Below are 26,079 nucleotides of genomic sequence, written 5' to 3'. Positions count from 1 at the left end.
TGTGTACATTGCTGTGTTTAACCTGAGCTGGCGAGAAAAATTAACTCTGCCACTATCCTCTGGTTTTCAAATTAGCATATCATACAACTGGCTGGCGGTACACTTCATGAAATTTTACAGAGTGTTTTTAATTGCCATGGAGTGTAAATTCCTAACTCTAAAGTTACATTTTAGAGTTCTTTTCAAATTAGCTCAATTAAAATAAATGTCGCCACAGTGGGCTTTTGTGCCGCTCATAGGTTACTGCCATGCTTTGGTCATAAGTCTGTGCATAATATCCTAACCTTCCCTCCCTGTAATTGGAATCAACCACATTGTTTTCTTTGCAATGGCTGATCACATTCACCAGAAGAGAGGTATAAAAGGTTATCTAAATGGCTTTATTGGTATGTTTGACGTATGATGTGGCTGGAAAGGTAGCAGGTGTATTGAGTGTTCTGTTTAAGTAGTACAACAACATCTAATGCTTCTTTGATAAACTATTTAGGATTATAGTCATGGACAAATTTTTTTTCAAGAGCAATTTTTCTGTCAAATCCACTTAAATCCTAAAATAATCAGCTTTAAGTAAATATGGTGGCTCGCACAATCACATTAAATGCATTGCAAAGAACATATAAATAATGCAATATAATGAAATATTGTTGATCAGTTATTATATTATGCAAGTTATTAGATATTCTTTTGTTGCCTACAAAACTAAAACACAACGACTCAAATTTGCCAAGTAATGTATTTTGTCAGACTCTATTAATTATGATTTCTTTTGTAAAAAATTTTCACACTAGACACATATTTCAATCACTGGATAAATACTGGACAACCGCTTTGTTTGTTTACATTGATAAGAATATCAAAGATCAACGCAAAAAAAGTTCTGACACACCAAAATTGATAACACAGATGTGGGTTTTCATGACGTAGAACAACTGAAAGGATAACTTCCGTATTTTTGATCGAGAGATGAAACTTGGCGTGAGCATGTGATGACATATCTTTGTGTAGTAAACATCTTCTCATTGTTCTACTCATCAAAGAAAGAATCTCATCATCGGTACTCGAATTAGATCAGATCTTATTGTTAAATACCTGCCAAATTTGCACGAAATCATAATTATACACATTTGCACATGATTTCAAATAACACATAAATACTAGTGTGCTCTATAGTCACTGCTAGCATTCTAACTTGTGGAGGGGATAACCATTATGCCTCATCCAATCATAGTGGTTCGATCCAGTTTTCTGTACACAGTTGTGGATCGGTCCACAGCAAAAAACTTCAAGGAAGGTCCCCACTTAACACAATACTTATAGCACCTTGTACTGCAGCCTTTCACTATGCTGTACTACTAATAAATATTAATTTAAATTAACATTTACAAATTTTAAGTCGTCTCAAATACATGTGCACCTGATATGTAATTTTTTTGAAATGTCATATTTACAAATATGCACACCGACAGCAGATAACTTTCTGCTCAAACCTTCATTTGCATAATTCAGTAAATTATTAATACAAATCTGGGAAATACATAATAAATACAGGAGACTTCACAGGAATTTCTAACAATGCTATTATACATAGTATTGGGATTATAAGTTCTATTGCTAACAAAGGAGGGAAACATTGCTTGATTGACAGGAGAAAGGACAGAACGGACTTGATGAAGAATACAAGAAACCTGATGTGGTGGAAGATGATTGCGATGATACAGGGTATGGGACACTGGTAAGTACAAATGTTGAAACTACTACAGCACTGAATGATTGTGAAGGAAGGGTTTTTCATCGCAGAAATATAATAGTTAAGTAGGAATGGTGATTTTGAGTAAAATAAACATAATGGGGAATAATTTCGGTATATATATATACATGCATACCTGTATGTGTGCATTTGTGTATGTATGTGTAGATGTACATGTACCAATGGAAAGATAGATACAGGCTTGAACATTCACATGTAATGTATGCACGCATGTACCAATATATACACATGTATATAATATTATGTCTACATACAGTATGTAGTTTGGTATGTGTATCTGTCAGTACATATGTGTGTGCCTATTACATGTATACATGTCCTGGACTATATGCAATGTGTATGTAAGTGTCTGTCAGGAAAATATGGTATGTTCCCTGTATGAATGAATGTGTAAAAGTAATCCATTTATACTTTTTGTGATGACGTGAGACTTTACTGAATGCCGCCAACTCTACTGATATTAGAGTAGCACTTATTGTCGCTGAAAATACAACAGTTTAAGGTGAGCGGTCACTGAACAGCTGTTTCTGAGAACAATGGTTGCCATGGTGAAATATGTCATGACATCACTTTGACTGATAAAAAGCGATTGTTAAAGCTGACATGTTCATTACTTGCCTAAAAAAGATGACAAATTAAAATTCAATAATTATTCTGTGATGTTAGATATACAATCAATCTGAAGTGGAAAGGAAGACTTTTTCTCTTAACCCTTTGAGCGCTGCAATTTTTCCCCTAAAAATTATAGTGTGCAACATTTTACCAATTTTGTGAATTTTTCTGTAATTTTTTGACAATTTTGGACTAAATGAACATCACATTTTATTGGCTTCAGATATTTATCAAAATTTTAGCAAAAATTAGAAAAAAATTGACTGGCATATGTTTTGATATAGGCAACAAAATTTGACTTTGGCGCTCAAAGGGTTAATGACTCTTATTGCTTCGTCAGGAACCAATGAAGAATGGGACAATGAAATATTATATCTTTCTTTCCGAGAATGTAATCACCATGCAAACAGAATAATAGTTGCTATAGATATACTGATAAGAATGGAAAATATTACATTGAAATGATGAGTGGAGAGTGTGCTATACAGTTGACGTCTCTCTTGGCCCTCACTCAGTGAGGACAAAGACACAAAGATCTCTATTGTGAAAAGTGTTACAAACATACATGTCAGAGATTTCATTGTACTCATTGTGGTACAGTCATCTGTGAAATATAAAGTAATGAAGGGCAAAAATCGAATTAAGATAATTAAGACTGAGTCAAGATCATACTTCCTATAAATGAGCACACAACTGACAGGTACAATGTAGGGTCATGCTTTCTCCTGTGGGAAGTTTGTAGTGTGAGAAAATTCAATGTGCACTACTTTACTGTGAACTGCTTTCGTATAATTTTGAAAAGTGTGTAAGATGTGGTCGAGGACATTTCAGAGTGAGTGAGTGCAGTGTGTGAGTGAGAACCACACATACCATTACAGACTTACTGTACATCTGAGTTTCATTGGACAGATACAACGGTAAAACCCTTTCCTTGAGTTGATGAATAAATTACACATCGAAAGTATTCCAATATCTGATCTATTATCACTGTGAATGGCATTAGTGAGTGTCATAAGAGGACAGACTCAGTTAAATGCTACCTCAGATGAAGATCTGAGTGTTACCGTTTGCATAATTTACCAAACTGGCTCAAGGTTGAGTCTTGGATGGAAAAATTTGCCTTGAATTGCTGAATATCCATACATAAATGGATATTCTATGAAGCAAAAGAACAAAAGTCACACACTCTGGGATTCAACTAAGCTTCAAAGTTTTTCATTAAAACTCCAACGTGATGGAATGGTTTGCCATGAACTAAACAGAACTTGAAAGGGCACCGCTAGTATATTGATAGCAGGCAAACAAAGACTTCAAAACAAGTGAAATCTGTGCAATGATGTGGAGTGAACAACCATGCAACCGTCCTGTAACAAGTGTGAAACAGATTAAACAAATCACACGTAAAGGAACAATTGAAATTGCATCTTCCAGAAGAATCGGCGGAAAAAAATTGAAATAGTTAATTATGACTGACATTGCAAAATAATTGCCTTCTATCTCAATACACAGTTTACTGGTTTATAAAAATAAAAAGTCTATACATACATAAATGAAAACAAAAAACTATCACCAGAGAATCATCATTGATCGTACGTTTTACACGAAGAATGAGACTCATAAATTGAAAATGCAAATATGGTAAACAAAGGCATCTCACGGCAAAAAAATACTGAGTTGTGGGATAAACAGTCAAATATCAGCTCTGGTCTTGTAGGCATTTATATTAACTTTAAAAGGTGTTTTGAAATTACAAATACTGTGATCACCTGGTAAAGCTAAGGTATGGCGGAATGCTTGACTTTGTTGCCGGCCTCTGCCATTTACCACGGATTTCCTTTGTATCAACAATATTTTGTGTTATTTCCTTTGTTACAAGCAAACACAGAAATGTGGCGTGCTCTGATGATGGCGACATCGGAATGGTTTTGTCAAAAGTGTACAATTTAAACAGCATTACAAGCTTTATTTCCCACTAATGGAATGTAATGTTAAAGACTACATCCAACCTAACAAAGGATTGTATCAAATCATTGAATTTACTGAGGACCCTACGCCAGAGGTGGTGACATCAAAGAAACCACATCTTAGGGTAGCTCAACTTGTTTTGATGAGTGTACAAATGTGATAAATGTGACACACTGGTTGAACACAATTGTGACAACTACTGTATTAACATATTAGTTCATCAAGTAAATAAAAAGAAATTCTTGAAATGTTTTGTTCTCATGAAAATTAAATATGAATTCACAATCACATGAAGATAATCCCTGTTTTACTTCCTTTTTCAAAATGCAACCATTCTCGCTTGCCAGAGCAATGATTTCCGCTCCGCTGACCTGCGCAAAAATCAATCTTGACGGGTAGCGCTGAGCTGTTGCCGTAAAGAGGCGCGTGGTTTACGACGATGAATGCAACAGTCAAGCTTTCTCATACCCAATGCATGCAAAAGATGGAAAGACAGCTTTCTATTGAAACAAAAAAATCTTATTCATCAAATCAATTGTAATAATTCTAGTCCTTTGGTTTTTGAGTAAGTGCAACGCTGTACTGCATATCAATTGTAATATTAGTAGAGGTCAAGAGGTCGCAAAACTTGGTGGCAGCATCTATGTGCATAGGAAATGCAAATATTGCACACCAGGCAAGTGATGAAAAATTGCATCAATAAATCAAAGCTGCAAAAACACGTTTATTTTTTGTAGACAGTGATTTTTTTCTTTACATATTTTAATCTGTGATATCTGAGAGACTTACGGTGCACAATTGTTAGACTGAATTTACTTAGAGGCACACACTAAACATTTCCTGATATTGAAAATCAAACTGTTGCCCACTAATTCCATTAGATTCAGTACCTGATCTGTTCAGCGCTTTATTTGGATATCTGTTTTTTTTTCAAACATCCAAACTACATATTTAAACATTTCATAACTGTTTAAACCTTGACTTTCTTATAATTTTGGAGATGTCATACAAACTCAGAATAATTTTCAAAACATTCACTTTGGAAAAAAAAATTATCTTGTATGTTTGCATGTAAAAGAAACCTTTTAAATGTAAGCTGGATAGGTCTAAGTTCTAAAACACTGCTGAAATAAAAACAAAGTAAACTGCTCAGTATGTCATCTCATGTCTGAAGACAATTGCAGCCGACGACATAAGTATTAAACTTCATGAGTTTTACATAGTTTTGTGATTTCAACAGATTACACTACAAATAAATAAACAGTGTTTTAACAGACCCCATTAACCTTGGAATCACTGTATAAATTATCAGCAAAATTTTTCAATAAATACTTGTCGGTTTTACCAGCTTTAATCTAAAAGTCTTTCAGGTCATAAAAATTATACCCTTCAACAAATAGACATATCCTGGTTTCCATGTCGAAGCGTCATAGAAACCAAACAAACACTGATATGAGTTGTTGACATTCAGGAAATACAATGGATGACAGCGTTGATCATTTGATCATTACACAATATTGGCAGCTTCTCTCTTGTATCATAGTTTTCTGCCATAACATTTAAATATTCATGCCTTGTGAATATTTCCCAAGTCTCTGTTTTGTTATTTCTGCTTGGAACTTTTCAGTCATGCTCTATCCCTGTCTGCTGTGCTGTCCTCTAAGTTGTCATGATAATTAATACAGTATGGCAGTAGCAGAGTTTGGCAGAGTTGACCCTTCCACCCCTGCTGTCTAATGGATTGGTCAATCTGATCATTGAATGTAAAGTACATATTATTTTGACATGTACACCTATTGTTATCCTGTGTACTTTTCTTCTTGACAGCCAGTGTTTTGTATTGAATTTTTAAAACTGTCGATATAATTTGTATTCTATTTAATCTCATGAGGAGTATGTCTTCTTGAACCTCTCACCGCCATAGTGAGACTGAAAGATTTAGTTGTGTATGAGTCTGTGTCAACTCCAACTCCATGCCTATCTAGAGACCCACATATGACTGACTTTTTTCAGTCTTCACCAAAGTTAAACCGATCCCGTCGTTTTCCACAAGTACTGTATATATAATAACAAAGCTGAATCAGATATAGATCAGGACTTGTGGTTCTTTTTGAACACAAAGTGTGACTGTTTTAACCATGATGAAAAAAAATCAGGAAACGTCAAAAATGTTTGTGAAATTCAACATCTGGAATTTTTTGTTGTTCTAAGAACATACTGGTATTACATCTTCGGTGAAAGTGTGTCATGAAATTACCACTTGAATTTCTGGCATTTTAAGAAAGAATAGTTGTTACACGTAGATAACTAGACTTAAAGAGCTGCAAGTTCATAGACCATATATAGACCCTAAGGGTCTACGGTACCAGTGGTTTCTTAATCACACTTAGGATCTCCTGCATCATCTTGTCCATGTTTAAAGTATGTATCATGCGTAAGCATAGAGTCATGGAACCATGAATTTCTGATGAATTGTTATCTTAGGCAAAGAGTTGCAAGTAATGACAGTACCATATGTACAGTTGTCATGGCAACAATGTTTTAAGAACATAATCCCAAAGATATTGTAAAACCAGTCACTTCAGGACAAAGTTTTCAATCAGAGATTGAAGATAAAAAAGATTCACAGCTGAGGAATAGAAAGTTTTGTGTAAATTTTGAGAACTTTTTCAAAATCAAATGCACCAGCAAAGTTTGATGAAATATGACCTACACATATGACACTGATTTTTCAACTTAAAACAAAAGAAAAATGAATCAATGCCATGTTCAAACTGTGTTCAGAGTTTTGTCAAATGGTTAATTCCGGCCAAAAATGATCCTACATTGACTTGACCAAACCTTCCGTCATGCCATGGTTACATGTTTGGGTTCTGTTAGGCATGGCGTAATGACACTGGGGCTGAATGAGTTTGGAAGAAAATAACATGTTATTATACGTGTCGGTAAATTTTCAAGTCCTCTCAATTTTCCGGCTTGAACCAAGGGTCAAGTACCCATTGGCTGAACTCAATACAATCACAATTTGTCAACGGTATACAATGACTACTTCACAACACTAATGCCTGGAAGGCGTCACGTTTCATTTGTGGAAATCTGACAATGAGAGGCCAACAGTGTTCCGTTTCGCTGCCTTCAAGTGCGATTGAATTCTAACAAACTTCTAATATGCCATGAAATTAATCTCGGCAGCGATTCAATGGCCTGGATCACCGGGTTAATGTGTGCAAGTATCACATGACAGCTTATTTTGATGCAACTTTGATATTTTATCCATGGTTTAAACAGATGCCGTCATTACATAAAATCCTCCTTTGTGATGAAATAAATAAATTGAATTTAAATGACCAATGGGATGGTTATCCTAATATTTTATAATGGGATTAGTCTAGTGAGTGGTTGAGTTGATCAAGACCAGAATATCTATCACTGCCTGTGGATCAGCTCTAGATATCCATATCATTTGACAAACTTTTTCTGCATCGGAGAGAGCATTCATGCCTAGGAGGTATTACTCTCTTATTGGCTTGAAGACTGCCATCAACGTATGGTGCTGTGATGTTACAGTAGCAAGATCTTCCCACAGCTCAATAGCATTCACCCAGCACATATTACTGCATAATACATATCAAGTTATGCATATCTATTTCACTCTTTCAGTGGCTACTTCACTGTGACCGCACAAAGTTTTTGAGACTGAAACCGAGCTCTAAGTTTCACATATTAGTGATAAACACTGATATGTAACTTCAGACAACTGTCTGTATGCACTGACGACTGCCTGGCAGACGATTTCTACACTCTTTGAGGAGGATGCGTATCATATGTCATGAGACTTCAATGTGTAAAACAGTCTCCTTGGCACAAACACAACATTTTAAAGACACCTTTACATATCAGATTTTTCAATGAAATTCTGTCCTTATAGAAATGTGTATTATGGGTCAAAATCTCTGAAAATACACATCTTCCTGGATACAATGATTGACTTCAAAAGCAAAAAAATATTCATGAATATCCATCATATAAAATGAGTGATATTTTATCAAAAGTTGAGCCTGAAGGTATATTCTTGTGGTATATTACAAAAATGTATATTAAAAGTTTTAAAAATTTGTTGGACTCTTTACACAGATTAGAAATTGAATAGTTGAGCTCAGTAAGAAGCTGTATACTTGTAGTCGGAGCTCTGTGATTACTTTAAATTTCTGGTTGTCATGGAGCTGGTGATACAAAGTAGGTCAAAGTTACAGATTGCCAATGACCTGAAAATGATAAACGGTGTTACGATGGCCAAAAGGGCATCACTTCAGATATCGATCAGGAACCATTTTTGTCAGTTCTAAAATTCAAAAATAAATGACAACTTCTGTCAGAATGAAAGAAAAGAGAAGAGAACATGTCTGACTACAATATCGATAGTTCATTGAAAGGATTTCTTGAAGTATAAAAATCTGTCAAGTGGCCATACTTATTTTCCCTGGGCTCCAGTCTGTGGCCACCATTTACATGAATGAGGACACGCCACTTAACCCTTAGAGTGCCAAAGTCAATTTTTGATGCCCTCATAAAATTTAACTCAGTAAAATTTTTTTAGATTTTTTCTTAAATTTTGATCAAAAACTGTAGCCAATGAAAAATGACATCCGTTTGGTGCAAAATTGTCAAAAATATTACAGAAAATTTGGAAAAGTTGGTAAAATGTTGCACTAACATTTTGGAAGGAAAAATTTCAGCACTAAATGGCTTAATAAACATGCACAGGTGCTGTAAATTTTGGAATGGATTCTTTGCATAGCAATACACTATCATGTACACCAACTCAATAAAATCCAGCAAATCACTTTAACAGACATAAATTCATCACACTGACGTCGAGAGTCATACAAAGTTCCAAGGCATGTGATTAGTTTTAAAATAAGCTCCCAGCAGAGAGGTTTAAATCATAAAGGTACTTTAAGTACACTGGTGGGCTTTGTATGTTACCACGCATGGGGTTAGACAATGCATAACAATGTCTTCAGTTCTCTATGTGTGTGTGAACTGAGTAACTACTTCAACGGTTGGTTCATGAAACAAGTGTGAAACACATCTATAATTTATAGTCAAGTGTGATACACCTGGCAATCTTTGGCCTTGCCCTTGAAGCATAATTCCATTGAAATCTACAATCACTTTGGTCGGAACTTTAAAAAACTTTTAAAACCCTCACCATGGCTACACTAAGCCTGTTACTAGGGTTTCCAAAACACTGATAGCATTGTTTTTACCTTTGGCGCCATGACAACAAAGATGGACTAGGTCAGCGGTTTTATTAATTCATCATCTGTAGTTTAATTTAAAAAGTTGTTCATCGTGAAAGGGGGAGTGCGGTGAAAAATGATTTGTGACCTTCTGTAAATTTCAAGGGACAATAAAAGCATGCATTGTACTCATGTGATTCACTTAAGTTAGGCACAATATATAGACCCCTTACTAGAAGATACAGTTGAAAATCGTCAGCACTGTTTTCTTGGCTGAAGAGTAGAACTTGGCAGGCTAATACAAATAGTTCTGATTACACAGTTGTACACTGGAGTATTTAAAGAATGAACTTCACCCAGAGAACATTTTGTGCTCTTTCAACTTCAAGCAAGAGTCAAACAAACAATTGCAAAGTTGACACATGGCAGCAAAGCTGCTAGAAACATGTTTCAATCTTCTGCGATGTGTGGCAACAAGCTGCTGCTCCGTGTGTGTTTGAGAACCGGATGAAATAGCGATGATCGTAAATGACGTCATTTTTCTTTCATTACTATGCAAAAATAAATGTTTGTCTGCAGTTTCTGCAAGAAAGATGAAAATAAAACCTGCTAGTGTTACAATGGACTCTATGAATTTATGGCTCACACTACAAGCTGCAACAACAGCTGCACGTTCAACAAAATTTGTCTGAATTTCAGGCAGTGATGTCCTATGTCGCGCGTGCAACTATATTTAGTAACAAACCTGAAATCGCGATCAGCCCTATTGTGTTCAAACTGTAAGTTACCTGCGATGTTAGTCACTTTCATTCAGGTAAGAGTTGTCAACATCAGCAGTAAATCAAGAATGCAGGTATCTGCATCACTGATCAGTTTCATCAGGATAATTTAGATTTGAATCGGATTTAGATAGTTGCTGCTTAAAATTAAAAAGACTAATACGATGACATCATGAAAAGCCACTTCAATCATGTCATCATCAATATAAACAAAGTTCAAATACTATGGTTACACATAACACTATCACACAAGAATGCTACCATGGTGGTGCAATATTTTACTTAAACCTCTGTAACGACCAGCCCCTTGATATGACTGTAAATTCTGAACTTTGATTTGCTTTACCATGTTCAAACAAAACATAATCTGCATAAGCCATAAAATTTTGAAATTAATTCAAATTATCGTCAATAAATCATAGATAAGTCAACTCTTTTGAGATATTTTATTCTACAGTATAGCTGTATTTATTGAAGTGGTGAAAATAGGTCTACTTCACGCTGGTACATTCATCCGTATTATTTGATACCTGGGAACCCGAGAACAATCAGGACCCTACCTCTACTATGACAATGGAAGACAGTTAGGTTTATGCACAGGCACTGAGATCTCCCTGAGAGATCTCAGCACCACAGATAAAGTCACTTTCTTCAGTGAGAACAACAGCATTGTTACATACATCATCACATTTGCACAGCTTTGTCATTTTTTACACAAGATACATACATACGTCTGTACGTCTCAGCCTGTATCTTTGTGATGTCAAAGAAAAGTAACCTGACTGTTGCACAATCGCATCCTACAATATCAGTACCAGTAGACAATAATTGGACTTGCAGGTAAGGTAATACTACAGTGGTTATAGGTACTGCGGTAGAAGCTTTTCTACAAACCCATGGTTACCAAAGTTTGCACTGGAGAACATGAGAATACATTTCAATACTTTGTGATCAAGACAATACATAGAACTTCCTCTTTCGTGTTCACAGAAACGATTCCATAAATATCTCTGACTTCCTTCTTGACCTTGTATAATCCTGTATAATTTGTGACACATCAGAAACTCGATAACAAAAGATCAAAATCTCATATTTCTGGTGAACTTTTGACCTCCCCTCACCAATTAATCTCACCGTCATAGCAACCAATGGACAGAATGATTTCCCAGAAACCACTCTGAGTGTAACTATGATTTTTGCTTCAATAAAATCCAACAGATAGGTGAAAGGTCAATCTTGTGTTGTTACCCCTACTGTTCATGGAACACAACAACTCAAATAAGGAACTAATTTGCAAATTTTATGATTTGTACCAGAGGTTTATCATTTCTATCATGTAAAGGTATACCTTTGAATACACTAGTGGTGCTGTGGCATATTGATCGCGCTCGGGTCAGGGGTCATCACCACAGAACCTTTTTCAATACCCTATACACTAGATGGCAAGCTCGAATACAAATTGTTGACGGCTCACGGAAAACTGGTTGAAAAATACATGTTCTTGGCAGGAGTAGAGAATGAGTTGTAGATAGTCAGTGATAAAATGGGTACAACTTGTTTTATTCAAAGACTGATAAATTTCATTGCTTAGTGAGATAAATCAGCGACACCGATCAGTGTCGTAATAAACTACCGATAAAGCCTATGGGTCGGCTCCCAGCAGCGTTGACCGTAGACCTGAGAACGATCGATATGCCACAGCACTGTTAGCGTATTGACTGCTTTTAGGATAAAGTTTTCTATTTAACTCGAGTTTGTTGATAAATTACCATGGTATTCATCTGATGATCTCTCTAAGGTCATGACCCTAGGCTATGATATCGAGCAGAGAGTTATGGGAACAAAGTTTGATGCCAGCTGTTTATTTGGCAGATGTTAAAGTTGCTGTTCAATAGATTAAATCAAATATCACAAGAATGCTATGAATGTAATTATGATGTTTGATGATGTGAAGTATCTAAACTTCAGTATTTGTTGAAAGAAAATTGCAAATTCTTGCTTATATTAAGATGTCTCATAAGCATCTAGATTTCAGCGAATACGACAGCTGAGTTCGCGTTTAATCAAACTAATGAAAGTAACAGGATGTAAGGTCATCAAGGGGTCATGCATATGGCCGATTAAGTTTTGTGTTGTGTTTTGTTTTCCTTTGAAATGAACAGCTGGCAACATATCAATTTATCCAATAGATACATGTATGACCCCGGGATGAATTTCAAGAAATGTATCTTGTAATCTGTGAAATAACAGATATCTAGAAATGAAAAAATATATAAGCAGGGCATAATGCTTTCTACATGTAATATGTCTACAAGTTGAATATATTGGTAATTATAACTATAGGTGTTTTGCAAGCAAGCCAGCTTGGAAAAAATCACAAATGATTTTGCTTCTCCGACATAGCCGGTACAAAAATATAATTGCTGGATTCCTCTATTTGACTGAGTCAACATTTTCAACAAATCCACCGGTAATTCTGCCAATTATTGTTCCACAGAAGCAAACTAGATTAATGGAAAAAATTGACATAACAAAACATTCTCTGAACACTATGAATTAAATTTTTGACTTCTAACAAGAAATAACTAATCTTTGCAACAGTAATTATGATTGTGAAGTTCCGTTGTGTGGCAAATCATTATGTTCCATTTGTACGGATGGTGTACGATAGATACCTCCATCATTGGCAGAATAGATAATGACCTAAACACAAACAATAGGCTTGACTTAAGCTAGGTGGGACTCCACAAGCTGAAAACAATGCATTCAGGAAATCAATACCAGCAGGCAGCTTTGGATCAACTTTTAATGGACCTTGTAAAATTGATCTCGCCATTCTTTTTTCATGATTCATTGGATTGTATCCAGACTCCAAAACAATCAATATCTTGTATTCTCTATAGATATTAATTGGTCGGCATGTTACATAGTAAAGATTTTTTTTTAGATTTCTGTAGTAATAGCCGGAGAAAATTTGAGATTATGTTGTCGATGGTGATAGCTTGATCCCTGTCTGGGAGGCGAGATTAAAATATAATGTTCCTGTTCAGAGAATTTGCCCTTGTTTAGTGGAATACTGGCTTCTGTTTGCAAAATGCTGTTTTAACAATTGTCTCTCTGCAAAAAAGACTTAGTAATTGTTTATATCTTCCACTATTCCTGTTCTGTAAAAATCAGATAAATTTTCGATCAACATATCTTACCTTTGTGAAATTTTTAAACATTTACTTTTTTTAATGACAGAGTAATTAGACTAAAAAATGCTATTTTTTTCTGGTTGCCAAAGACAAAAAAATTGATTCCTGTATTTTGCATTATTGATTATTCAATTTAATTCTGAACAATACAGGCAAGGTGAGCTGTGAGGGCATCGACTTTGATCAGGACCACCCAAATGAGTGTCATTCAGTTATGTGTAGAAGTCTTATCTACACTCGGCCAAAATCCATCTCATCAGAACCTAAACAAAATCCACCTAACATATGCAATCTCGAGAGAAAATATCCAATTTCACACAATGGACAAATAATTTTACATTTTCAGTCTGGCGTGCATCCAGATAAACTAGTTGAAAAATACATCGATACAGTCAGTGAAATGCAACAATCAGATATACCTTGTTGTGACCATTTGAAGCCGGGGGCTATTATGGTATATGAAGTTTTTGAACTGTTTTGTAATCGCTAAAATGTGCGACATGAAATACCTTGTATGCCATCAATTAGTTTATGAAGTTTATGTCTGATATTTAATAGACTTTATAGTTTATTGTCTTGATGAATTGAAATTGGCCGTACACAATTCATGGCTACTTTCATTATTCATCTGAACACTGTGCTGTTTGTGTATACTGGACCATACCGGTAAACTTGTGCTTTCTGAAATATGTCACATGAGGGGGCTATACTCATAACCATAGCTAGGCCTATGATTTTACAATACTGGTACACGCAGAAACTAATTATTTACAGTGAAGGTACATGTGAGTGCTAACTGCATTACAATTAATCATTCATTCTCTATTATTTCAGAAAAGTGTTGTTTCTTGTTGAAAGTAACACCTCTGACTTGGTCAATTTCAAGTTCTACCGGGAAATGGAATTTATTTTCATAGAAATGACCATTTCTTAAGAAAAATTCACACAGATAATGTTGTCAGTTTTTCCTATAATGAAGATGTATTTGCAATTTTTCATCATGTTTACATACTCACAGTTGATTTCTGAATAATTCTATTACTAGTTGTATTTCAACCTCTGAGAAGGGCAACTATGTGATTACAGTGGCAGGTCCTCATACCAGCAATGATATGCAAATAAGAGTGGCATCATTCCTTCAAAAGGTTGAAATTCATCGAAAGGGTTGAAATTCTTCATCCCTTGGGAGTTAATTATGCTAAGTATTCATGAAGGTCAAATTCGAATAAAAGTTTGACAACTTCCACTCATCATTTTCTGGATCTCTCGATCATCTTACACTATACTCTTGCTGTGAACAGACATTCAGCTTTCTAAATCTTACAAATCTGTGCAACTCCTTTGAACTTTGTTAACCATTATTGCAGTATGAAAGGGTCGATTCATTGATCATGTCGGTAGGAATCGCTGAATACTGAACCTCTAAGAATAATTGGACAGCCGAGGGTCTTGAAAAGTCAGCTACCATTTGTACAATGGCAAAGCAATACTGTAGATCTGTGTTATCAAAACAAAGCATATCAACATGGACAAGGGTCTTTTGTATTGCCGGTTTCCGTATACCTGGTTTTGCCAATTGTGTCGGAAGATATGTACACAATTTGGACCTAAATGAGTAACAACCGCAGAGTGGCATGGCAAATAGCATATGTTACTAGGATTGCTCTACAACAGTGTTGCAAAGCTCTGTGGTATGTGACCTGCCAAAGTATCACAGCACTGAGCTAGTCCTGTGATAACTTCTTACTTCAAAAGAGTTGCTAGATTCCAAAAGATGCATTTTGTGTACCTTAAACCTAAAGTTAGTATATTTCTTGTGTGGACATGCAGTAGTACTCTAATAAATGTTGATGCACATTGTGAAGTCTGACAAATACATGTAAAATGGATTACTTTTATTCCATTGCTTGCTTTTACACTGAGACAGGTGTAAAACACTTTAACTTTTACTGTGTACATGTATATTAATTGGAATATGAGTACATGTTATGCATATGTCAATATAAGTGTGTGTGCACTACGTCAGTTCACACATATACATGTATATGCATATATGCTATGTGTGTGTATGCATGTTTGGTGCTATCACTAACTACCGATATTTGTGTACCATACAAGATGCTGGATAAGTTATCCTAGCACTATGTGTATTTATACTACACGTATTTACATAGGTGCGCATGCATATGTTGCTTGATGGCAAGGTATTGGGTATACAAATTACAAGTTGGAAGCACACAGCCAGGTGTCTGGCTTGTGGCGGTGTACAAAAGTATGAAAACTAGTAAAGTATGTCTTTTGCGTCAATCTTTTGCCTCACAGCTGAAGCATTACAGCGGTTGCTAAGATTACTGTAAATATCATCAAATTGGGATGTGACGATTAGTTGCTAGAAATGCATACTACAGCATCCTTGGTACTTCCTCTAACAGTACAAACTGCTATGGAAACAAACCCAACCAAGCCATGCTGTGCAAATAAACTAATGTCCACAAAAATTGCCATGGCAATATGTATACAAAGTGCCACAAATCTTTAGTTGGGTGTGTGTTTGTCTTTATAATACTGTGGTTTAACCTGTTTACCCTATTCTCCTCTGTGAAGATCCAACTTTGCAGTGAGAAACAATACGCTTGTACCAAATTTTTGGTGGTGAAAGTATCAATCTATTCACCCTCAATTCCATGTAAACAGGTCCACAATCACCATTGGTAACAATAGGTTTGGACCAAACCATGGTAGTGCAGGGGTTTAAGAATGAATAAACAAGAGAAAATGGTAGTCTGTCACAGTCTACATACAGAGTGTTGTTTAACAACACGGATTTGGGTGCAAAACAATTGCTCTTGTCAGGACAAATAAAATACCCAGTAAAAAGAAACTACTGAAAACAACTTTTTCAGCCTCACTCGAAAAATAAAATCACCTTCTTGAAGACTGGCAATATTTGGCCAGGTGTGTTTCATCTCTTCATTCAGATATGAGATTTTTCTAGCAGTTATGCAAATATAGAATGGAAAGCATGAGAAGAGACAGCACACATACCCACAGGTGATTTTACTCACCAATGGTCTATTTTCAATACTGTCTATCTGAGATATTAGTATTATCTTAAACTAAAATACTTTGATTAAGCCATAAATTTACTAAAACATGCTAGGTTATGCTATTTGAGCACAATTATCCTACCATGTTTAAAGGCACTGTTCTCAACCCTTGTGATCGCCTTTGTTTTAGTCTGTAAGAGGATTATGGAGGTGTGATAGCCTTTTGTTTTCCGTTGAAATCTGCTTGGTAAATTTTCTGATGAGACAATCTGGTTCCAACACAGGCCTTTAATAACGAGTAACAGAAACCAGGCATCTCTCATTGGTGTACATTGGTCAGATTGATCAGTGAGAAACTGGGATAGATATATCATCACAGAGTACAATCAGTACATTCAAATTATTTCTGAAGTGTTCGGAGTAAACCATGGGTTCAATGCAATGACGAGAGCTATGGGGGCTATGATGACAGTGCATACTATTGTAGTATGTGTGTTTTAGTACACTCTTTGTAGAGTTCATGGATTCAGTGTCGATGAAGAAAACCACCTGTCTCATTCTGGCCCCAACATTGCATCTTTTGTGTGTATTATAACTTAGAAGTTAATCCCCTATATCTATAGTATTACTAGTGCTGGCAATTTTCCTGACTCACAGGTACATGAAAGTTGGCACTGGGAACTTATCCAGCTAAGATTGGGGAGGCAGCAACTATCCTTTATTGCGTTTCCTTTGTGAATGGTCTATTCTACCAAGTCTAGGCAATCATTATTGGCTTGTCTGTCTTTATTGCTACTTACTCCTCCAAGCATTCTACTAAGCCTGTTTGACACCACTTGACAGACTTCATGTTAAAATTCATAAAAAGCATTTCATGTAACTTATTTTGTTTTAGAACTTTTAACTTTTATTACCTTTTTATCAATTATTTTGATATACAATTTTTTGATATCCTTGTATCCCTAAATCAATCCATGCAGTCTCACTGTTGGTTTTGACCTCAACGAAGTTACACCAAAATAAAGCAATGAAAGTTATCATGCATTTTCATATTCCAAGAATCATGTGTAACATGTTAACCCTTATCCTGCCAAGTTCATTTTCGCCATCAGGTCAAGTGAGTTAAAACTAGTGAAGCATAAGATGCATTTCAATAAAATTGATTTTCACTGTCTAAAGCTGCTATAAAATACCAAGCTAAGGCCAAAAAAAAAAGAAGAAATGTTTCTGGTCAGGTCTTTCTTTAAAAAATGGTGCGGTGACGCGCATTTTATTTTATTTTTTTTTTTTATTTTTTTGCCTCAAGGGAGGGAGGAGGGTCAGTTTTATAGTTTTATCGATATAGTCACATATATACTGTTCATGCAGTCACTGATCATTCCCCCCAAAGAATTTTGTCTTTCTCTTCAGCCATTTTGGTTTGGTGTCAGCCACGGCCACCGGCCACAACAGAAAAAAAAAAAGGGTGACGCGCTGTCGTTCAAGTGACGCGCGCGCTGACCAGAAACATTTCTTTTTTTTTTTGGCCTAAGTGAATGTATGGTTTTGGCTCAATACTGCTTTTCACTGACTTGGCAGATATGGATGTGATACTGTCTGGCAGGAAAAGGATTAAGAATGACACCGACTGATCCAGTTACTTGAACTCTACTTGACACTGCGACAACATAAAAGACAATGCATATAACTGTTAAAGTAATTTGCATGATGATTTATGTAGCATGCTCAAACTCTCATAGGTAATTGTAAATGTATAAACACAGTAAGTTGACCAATCTGTGAAGAAAACTTCATTGGAAACTTATCTACACATACGCATGCGCCAGTAACCTGTGGACGTTGCTAAAGTGAACTTTGAGACTGACACTTAGTCTAACATTTCCTTGTCAAGGATGCAGAGTAAACTATAGACAATACTCTATAATTTTTTATTCCTTGGACAATCATAAAGAGGACTACAGAAGGAGACTGTGTTTGACATATAAAAAGCATTTAAAAAACACTGTAAAATCACAGTAAATTCAGCTGAGTCTGCTGAAATGAGGACTTACCCTCCACAGAAGAAGTCTAAGTGCAGCATTTAATTCTGGTTCAATTCTTGTCAGCACCCCTGGCTGAAAAAAGACAAACAGGGAAAAGAAACAATCAACCTCATGGTGCAACAGTGCATGGTGCAGTCTCTAAGAAAAACTTAATAATTTACGACTTTAATAATCATGTATCAAGTGCATTACCTTGAAAAACTGAAATGCTCTTGCAAACTGATTTTTCAGCAGCTGCAGTAGTTCACCATCCAGCTCTGAAGCATCCAGCTGCAAGATAGAACAATTCATGTAAAAATTTAGCGGTATTAAAATGAACGAGCTTTATGTTAATTTGATCAAAAACAATAGATGGAATGCAACACAACACAATGCCATTGAGAAAAGAATTTACAAACAAAATTTACTCAAACATTGAAATTTTGCATATAACGTGGAGCAACATACAGTAGGTCACTGCCAGGTACATTTTATCAGTATAAAGGTTCAAGGTAGCCACCATTCTATGCATTTACTCATTATAGTCAATCAAAAATATCTATCTTTATTTCTTAATGAGGAAAAAGTGGAAATAAATTTATTGAGCAAACTTTAGGAATGCTGAAATTTTCAAGCAGATTGAGTGGAACTTTATTTCCAAATTCACTGCAATAGACTTCTATTCGCTTGAATTTCCAAATATCATTGTTTGCGACTCAACACAACTGACTTCTTACAAACCTAAATACTAATTGCCAAAGTACCTTCTTTGCCTTTGCACATATTCCAGTAGGGACCCACTACAATACTGGTACTTTCCTTCTAAAAATAACTCTGTGACTCATTCATTGACTGCACAGAAAACTCCAATGGTTCTGCTAGACACTACACAGTGTAATATGACATACTTTTGGGTATTTTTGAGACACCTTCAGACAAACTTTGCTGAAGTTATAAAATGTTATAATTTTAACTTCCAATTCACTGTGTCCCCTGTAGTCAAATTAAAGCAAACAATGTTATCTAAAAATAGCAGATCAATGATTAGTTCTGTTATAATTGCCAAAATCAAAGTGTTTGCCCTGAACATATCTTGATTCTACGTTTCACATTAATTTATAATACTTGTAATCATCTCAACATGAGAACAAAAAGTACCCAATTAACAACTTATGATGGGGATAAGTGGCACTGATATAGGGCTATATAGTGTAACAGAAATGCCATTGAAAATAGGACTTTGATGGCATTTTCCAATGTAATTAATATTTTGGCCCTCTATATATGAAAAGTAGTAATATGATTTTTTGCAATCTTACAAAGATTTTTATGGAGCTAACTTATAACTACTATCTGTGATTTTAGAGTATGAACACTGCTCATCTATGTCTTGATAATTCCTCCAGTCGCATTACTCTGACTTTGTACAGCCAAACTACCTATGAACACTACTATTACAGTATCCAGAAAAGCGGTTACTGTACCCCAAGAGTAACTGTGCAAGTAGCCCTACGAGTATGGCGAGAGTGTCCGGCTTTGGCTACGCCATTTGGACGTGACGTAGCCAAAGCTGGAACCTCTCGCCATACTCATAGAGCTACCGAGCCAGAAGTTAGCTGTATATGCATGTTTAGCCTTATGGTCTGTTTTGCTGGTTTATTACACAGGCGACCCAATAGGTTCTGAGTTTTTCACACTGTTTTCTCTATCATTTTCTCTTCTTTCTTCATGCTCTGAATGATCGGAATAAATAAAATAAATGGTTTATATAACCTAACCTAGCCTCTGTGACTCTTTATTTATTTACACTGCATTACAAGGACGTATATCTCTCATACACACATGCTGTAATTAATTAGTCAACAAAACTAATTACGTTAATCCATGGACTTATCAGGGATTTTACGGGTTGGTCAACATCGCGAAAGATAGGAATGGTTACTAACCCCTTTTTCATTAACATCACTATCTTTCCGATGTTGACCGACCTCTGATAAGTCCACGGATTAGCATAATTAGTTGTGTTGACTAATTAATTACAGCATGTGTGTATGAGAGATATACGTCCTTGTAATGGAGTGTAAAATAAATAAAGAGTCACAGAGGCTAGGTTAGGTTATATAAACCATTTATTTTATTTATTCCGATCATTCAGAGCATGAAGAAAGAAGAGAAAATGATAGAGAAAACAGTGTGAAAAACTCAGAACCTATTGGGTCGCCTGTGGTTTATTATAGTTGGGCCCTTGTCGCTTCCTCCGACTAGTGGGCTAAGAGGGGATGTGCATGCAATTTAATACTGGAGCTAGTTGGAATGACAACTTCGATGTACATTATCAAGAGAGTAAAAACTATACAGTGAACACCAAATGCCAACAACACAAACCGTTCATATTATTCGCACACTAACACTTGCACACACATCGGCTGAAAAGCGACGGCTATTCTTATGGTAATAGTAAAACTTATGCAACTGAATCGATAATTTGATAACGATTATTTTGAACATCGCAAATGCTGATTTGGTGGTCCTGAATAACAACGATAGCTACCGCTAAAAGCACCGGACAGTCGCAGTCTTCGACTCCAACGGTACTACGTGGTACTAGTAAGTTGTGCTTTGGGCCGCAAAGCTCTGTGATAACAGACCAGGCACAGCTTGAATTCAAAGCCTAGCTTTGACTCACGCATGATATGACTGTCCTTGTAGTGTGCAGGTGGCATATATCCCTTTGCTTCGAAGAGTTATGATAAACTGATAGACAGATGCGTACGCATCGCGAGTATCATGTTTCTCTCTCATCAACGTTCGCGCATGGCATGTGTCTATTTCTTCCGGGTTTCCTTACGGCGACGATCGAGAGCACATGATTTGATTAAAAGCACGGAGAAATCAAGCGATGTGCTGTGTCATTCGACTTACATGGCGACACAGGTACCTCGATGGGTCTCTTGAAAATGTTTTCATGTAAATAAACGACTACACTTACGAACCTGACTCACTCTGAGTACAACTTGGTCCTCTGCTCCATCGTCGTCCGCCATTTTCAATCACAGTTCTAACATTCTGTAAAGTATTGTATGATTGGTCATTACATGAGGTCATGTGAGGTCATGTTAATTTCTCTTTAAATGTGAACGCTTGATCGGTGATCTTGATCAGTACTATACTTCATTATCAATAACGAATTATCAGTAGTGCAATCTTAACAATATCTTGACCTACTTGTTCGCGCTGTGCCTTTGGTCTTTGTGTTTGATTCAAAACTTTGACCAATCAGCAGACGCCTTATAACGACATAACGCATGCGCCCGAAAGTTCAATCAACTATTTACTTGAACTGCGAGCTGCTAGCTGAAGCCAAACACTCCACTGACGGGGACTCGGCTGTAGCTTTGTATCGGTATTTTGTCGAAGGCCACTGGTTCAGACATTTATTTCATAATCAGGTAATAATCTTTGTTTGTCCTCATAAATGCATGTTAACTTGTTAAACTATTACTCCAACAGACGGCGATGCGATAACCCTGGAAACCGATAGCGTAGGTCAACTTACATTTCAGTGATCCGATTGGAGCGGCTTGGCCTCATATACATACGTTCACACGCACAGGAATATCGTTTTCAGTTATCAAACACGCATCTTTCTCTCCCAAAACATACAGTTGATCTGTCCTCTCTGTCTTCTGCAAGCGAGTGTCACCTGCCGCGAATGCTGCGCGTTGTTTGCATTCTTTACATGTAAAACTTTGCGTTCATGCGGAGCAAATTTGCGTGTACAAACCTTTTCTTTCAGCGTAACCCTAGTTGACATTTCAGAAATATACAAACCAGTTTGTGACTGCACTCGGTACCTGGACATGTACCGTTATAGTATCGATAAAAGAAGATTACATCAAACTGGTATATATATTTTAATATATACTGTAGAATAAGATCGCATTTATCGATAGTGAGGAAATGTTTGTGCTCGTGCACCTCGCCAAGACTTGGAGCTCAGGAATTTTAAAGGGACGCATCCACAGGACCAAAGGGCAAGTGGGCGTGCTGTAGTGACATGAGTTGATGTGACCGTAAAAATATCTGCTGGTGAGGAAAGAGCACACATTTTTGCCCTGTGTTACAGGGAAATTAAGCCCACTTAAGGCGGAATTTCTAGAGTTATTTTCATCGACTTTCTTCTTGACTTCAGGTTTCGATTAAACTTATAAATGATTGAAATGCGTGAAGTAATAGTATGTTGTTTTGTGTTGTTTTAGTCATTTGTAAATGCCATTGTAGTGCAGTTCCTGGTATTGTTAGGCACCTCTGAGAGACTGCCAACGAGCCAATCTCTGTACAATTTACAAGACAATAAAGGCTTTCCCAAAACAATGTCAAGAGTGTAAATGCATTTTGCTTCGCAGTTTTCACCCCTGACAATGCAAGCGCTAAGCTTGGAATGTAGCCATGGTACATTCAAACAACCGATGTTACTATGGAAACTACTCCTGAGCTCCCATTGTCTGTACTTTAGCAGAACAATATCATTGTTATCTGTATATCTGTAAAAGGCCACTGTATTGGTAAACAAGTAAACAAAAAACTTATCTACAAAATGAACCAAGTTATTTGAAGCGACCTTGCGAAATCATGTGCTGTAAATTACCATTGAATTTACAACATTAAATGTGAGCCACGCCAGATTGCCAAGTTCAATTTGTATTACCATGTTGCATCTATCTGTCATTTGAACCTTTCAGCAGTGTACTTTTTATAGATATCTGAAAACTGCAATATCAAAGTTGACCTAAAAACTACTGACAGATTAAAAAAATTGCTAGCAAGAAAACAAATAGAGCCACCATGCGGCATTTGAGTACAAGTATCACTCATACTTGGCGTCAATAAAATTTGATTAGTATAAGCTGATCTGATGTTGAGGCTACTTTTCTTTTGTCTTTACACTGATTTACACACTACACCCGCAATCCCTTCATTTGTCAGGGTTTTGACATTCAAACAGAAAGAATTCATTGAAAAGAAGTGTCCCCCAGTGCATAATATGGTTTCTCAGGTAGCCCCATGCTTGACAAGGAATCCATTTGTTGGCACGGTGCCAGCGTCAGCGTCTGTATTTACACAAATCAAATGGCAGTGTCAAAATAGGCTGACCCTATTGGAGAAAAGAAAGAGATAGACGGCAAATGAAAGAGCAGACCCAGCTCAGGTGTATTGATGGTCGAGCAGTAAAGCCACATGTAAAATGGACACTGAGGATACCAGGAAAGAAGAAAAACCAGAGCAAACCGGAGAAGCTGATCCAACAGTAGTCGATCCTGTATCCACGGAAACCCCGAAATTGGAGCAGACGGAAGAGTCACAGCAGCCGGACGATCCGGGGCTGCCCACAGTGGTGGAAATCCAGGTGGCTTCGGATACGGAAGAAGAGAAATCAGACCCTGTCATTCCAGAGGGGGAGGAGGAGGTGATCGTACCAAAGGTGGGGGACTTGATAGTTTCATTATAATTTGCATTGTGATCCCTGTTATTGTGAACTGCGTGCACTAGGTAAATCTGACAGTGTTGACCTTGTTGGAATTAATAAAGGGGTCTTGAGATTTGTCTGCAGGGCTGTTTGAGCAGAGACAAAATACACACTGTTGTCTACATTCACTGATTAAATTGACCAGACCGCTGTGTGTTTGCTTAGGAAGTGTCACAAAATATATACCAATACACAGAGGTAGACCGTATTGCAAGGCTTGAGTCACTAGTCTACAATGTGCATTTCTGTACATTGGGTTGTAAAGTCAGCTATCTCAACTTTTCCTGGGTTGGGTATTTTTTAATGTCAAGTCCATTCTTCGTAGTAACTATCAGTTTCCCAACCCCAGTCGTATGAATTATCTATATAATCATTGGTAAATTGCAGTTTATGTTTTTAGGACTCCTTACTGGAAAACATCAGCATTATGGCGTACAAATGGGCCAAATTTTTTTTACAAAAGTTAGAAGTGCAATTTTTTTTGCCCCCATCAACATTATGAGTGCAAGCCAAGGTGCTGAAAGAGTCGGATGCAGTGTCATTGAGAAGTTGCATTTCCCTTGAGCATTGTGCTCTAACACCATTGTCAATGGAACCATTGAGTCAAACAAGGGTCTTTATTTTTTGCACAAAAGATGAGAAAATTAGCGTGTAAGGATTGTAACTGAATTTTTTGCCGACTGGAAAGAGCTTCATTCAGTGTATCCCACCTACACACCGTTATCTTGGCTTGGAACCAGCACGATCACGCTCCACATTGACTATTAATCGATTTATACCCCGGGTGTGTAGTATGCACACCAACACAACGTGAAGCCCGCTATTACCTGTCACTTAGAAATACCGTCCATCAAATCGTAATTATTGATCTTTGGGTGGTATTACCAAATAGAATTTAAACGTTTGCTTTAGAATCTTTTGTGAAGGCATGCAGTTTCAGTATAATTTTTTGTAAACTGTTCTGCGTGGCTAATGCTTCATCAAAGGCAACGATGGGAAAATTACTCAGATTTAATGAGGGCTTTTAAAATGAGTCCATCTCCGTCAAAAATTTGAAGCTTTTGAAATGGTTTAATATGTTCTTTCATGAAACAAGTTGCCTGTTATTGCACATATTCTTCATATGAGGAACAAGTAAATGTTTGATTTAAGTGAAAAATTAAATTATTTTGTTTTACGATGGGGATCTTGAGCTAATTTATAGTTGTCATCCACTTGGCATGAATTCAGCTGTAACACTTTGGTCTGTCGTTGCTAAGAGATTTAAATTTAGTTATTTTAGCTTCTGTTAAAAGCTGAGGTTTAATTCGATTGATCTAAAAATAATCATAATAATTTTCTGAGGCTGTGTCACTTTTTTGTTAAATTGATGTGTGTATTATGAAGCTACCGACAGCAGCTGTTGCTAAGGAACATTTAAATGTCAAAGTCGTGGTACTTAACAACACCTGTCAAATTACCACATAAACACAGAACAGCAATTAAAGAAGAGAAATCGTGATTAGTGTTTCATTCAACAGGTAATTCACATCATAAAGATTGTGTATAAATTTGAAAGTTTCAGCAAGAAGAAATATAAAAAAATTCTGTAATATTTATTATCTTGTGCCGTAATGTACCTGATACAAAATGTGTGAAATTTTGATTGCAGGTAATTGTTTCACAGTGTTTAAATCAGTATTTTTGTTTCAAAGAATATCGTGTGCTGTACTTTCAAATGTCTAGAAATGATAAACTAGCTGTTTTGAAATTTGATAATTTTATTTTGCAGACTTGCTACAGAATGGCCACTGTGAAAAATAATGTAGCTAAAATGAAATAAAAAATTTTACATACTGATTTATAATTTGTTTGAAATGGATTGCAAAGTGGTTATCAAGCATTTTTGATATTGTTCAGAAATACTGAAATGCAATTAAT

At 36.3% G+C, this 26,079-nt stretch overlaps 2 protein-coding genes across 2 annotated transcripts in view; one reads left to right on the top strand and one right to left on the bottom strand.

The window, feature by feature from the left end:
• The window catches only part of LOC139137382 (peroxisome biogenesis factor 2-like), a 38,166-nt gene extending 16,380 nt beyond the window's left edge, over nucleotides 1–21,786 (bottom strand). The window contains exons 1-3 of the mRNA XM_070705438.1: nucleotides 21,626–21,786; nucleotides 18,846–18,923; nucleotides 18,663–18,725 (exon numbers count right to left, since the gene is read on the bottom strand). Coding sequence (XP_070561539.1) covers nucleotides 18,663–18,725; nucleotides 18,846–18,923; nucleotides 21,626–21,676 — 192 coding nt within the window. The 5' untranslated portion in view covers nucleotides 21,677–21,786. The remainder of the gene's footprint in view (nucleotides 1–18,662; nucleotides 18,726–18,845; nucleotides 18,924–21,625) is intronic.
• A 2,060-nt stretch (nucleotides 21,787–23,846) lies between these two features.
• LOC139137381 (rootletin-like) overlaps nucleotides 23,847–26,079 on the top strand; it is a 93,615-nt gene continuing 91,382 nt past the window's right edge. Inside the window, 1 exon segment of the mRNA XM_070705437.1 lies at nucleotides 23,847–24,114. Within this exon segment, the coding sequence (XP_070561538.1) occupies nucleotides 23,878–24,114 (237 nt within the window). The 5' untranslated portion in view covers nucleotides 23,847–23,877.

The sequence above is a fragment of the Ptychodera flava genome, chromosome 7 (genome assembly GCF_041260155.1).
Source record: "Ptychodera flava strain L36383 chromosome 7, AS_Pfla_20210202, whole genome shotgun sequence".
Classification (NCBI taxonomy): Eukaryota; Metazoa; Hemichordata; class Enteropneusta; family Ptychoderidae; genus Ptychodera; species Ptychodera flava.
Note: the sequence above shows the minus strand (reverse complement) of the source record. Positions and strands in the feature narration are given on the sequence as shown.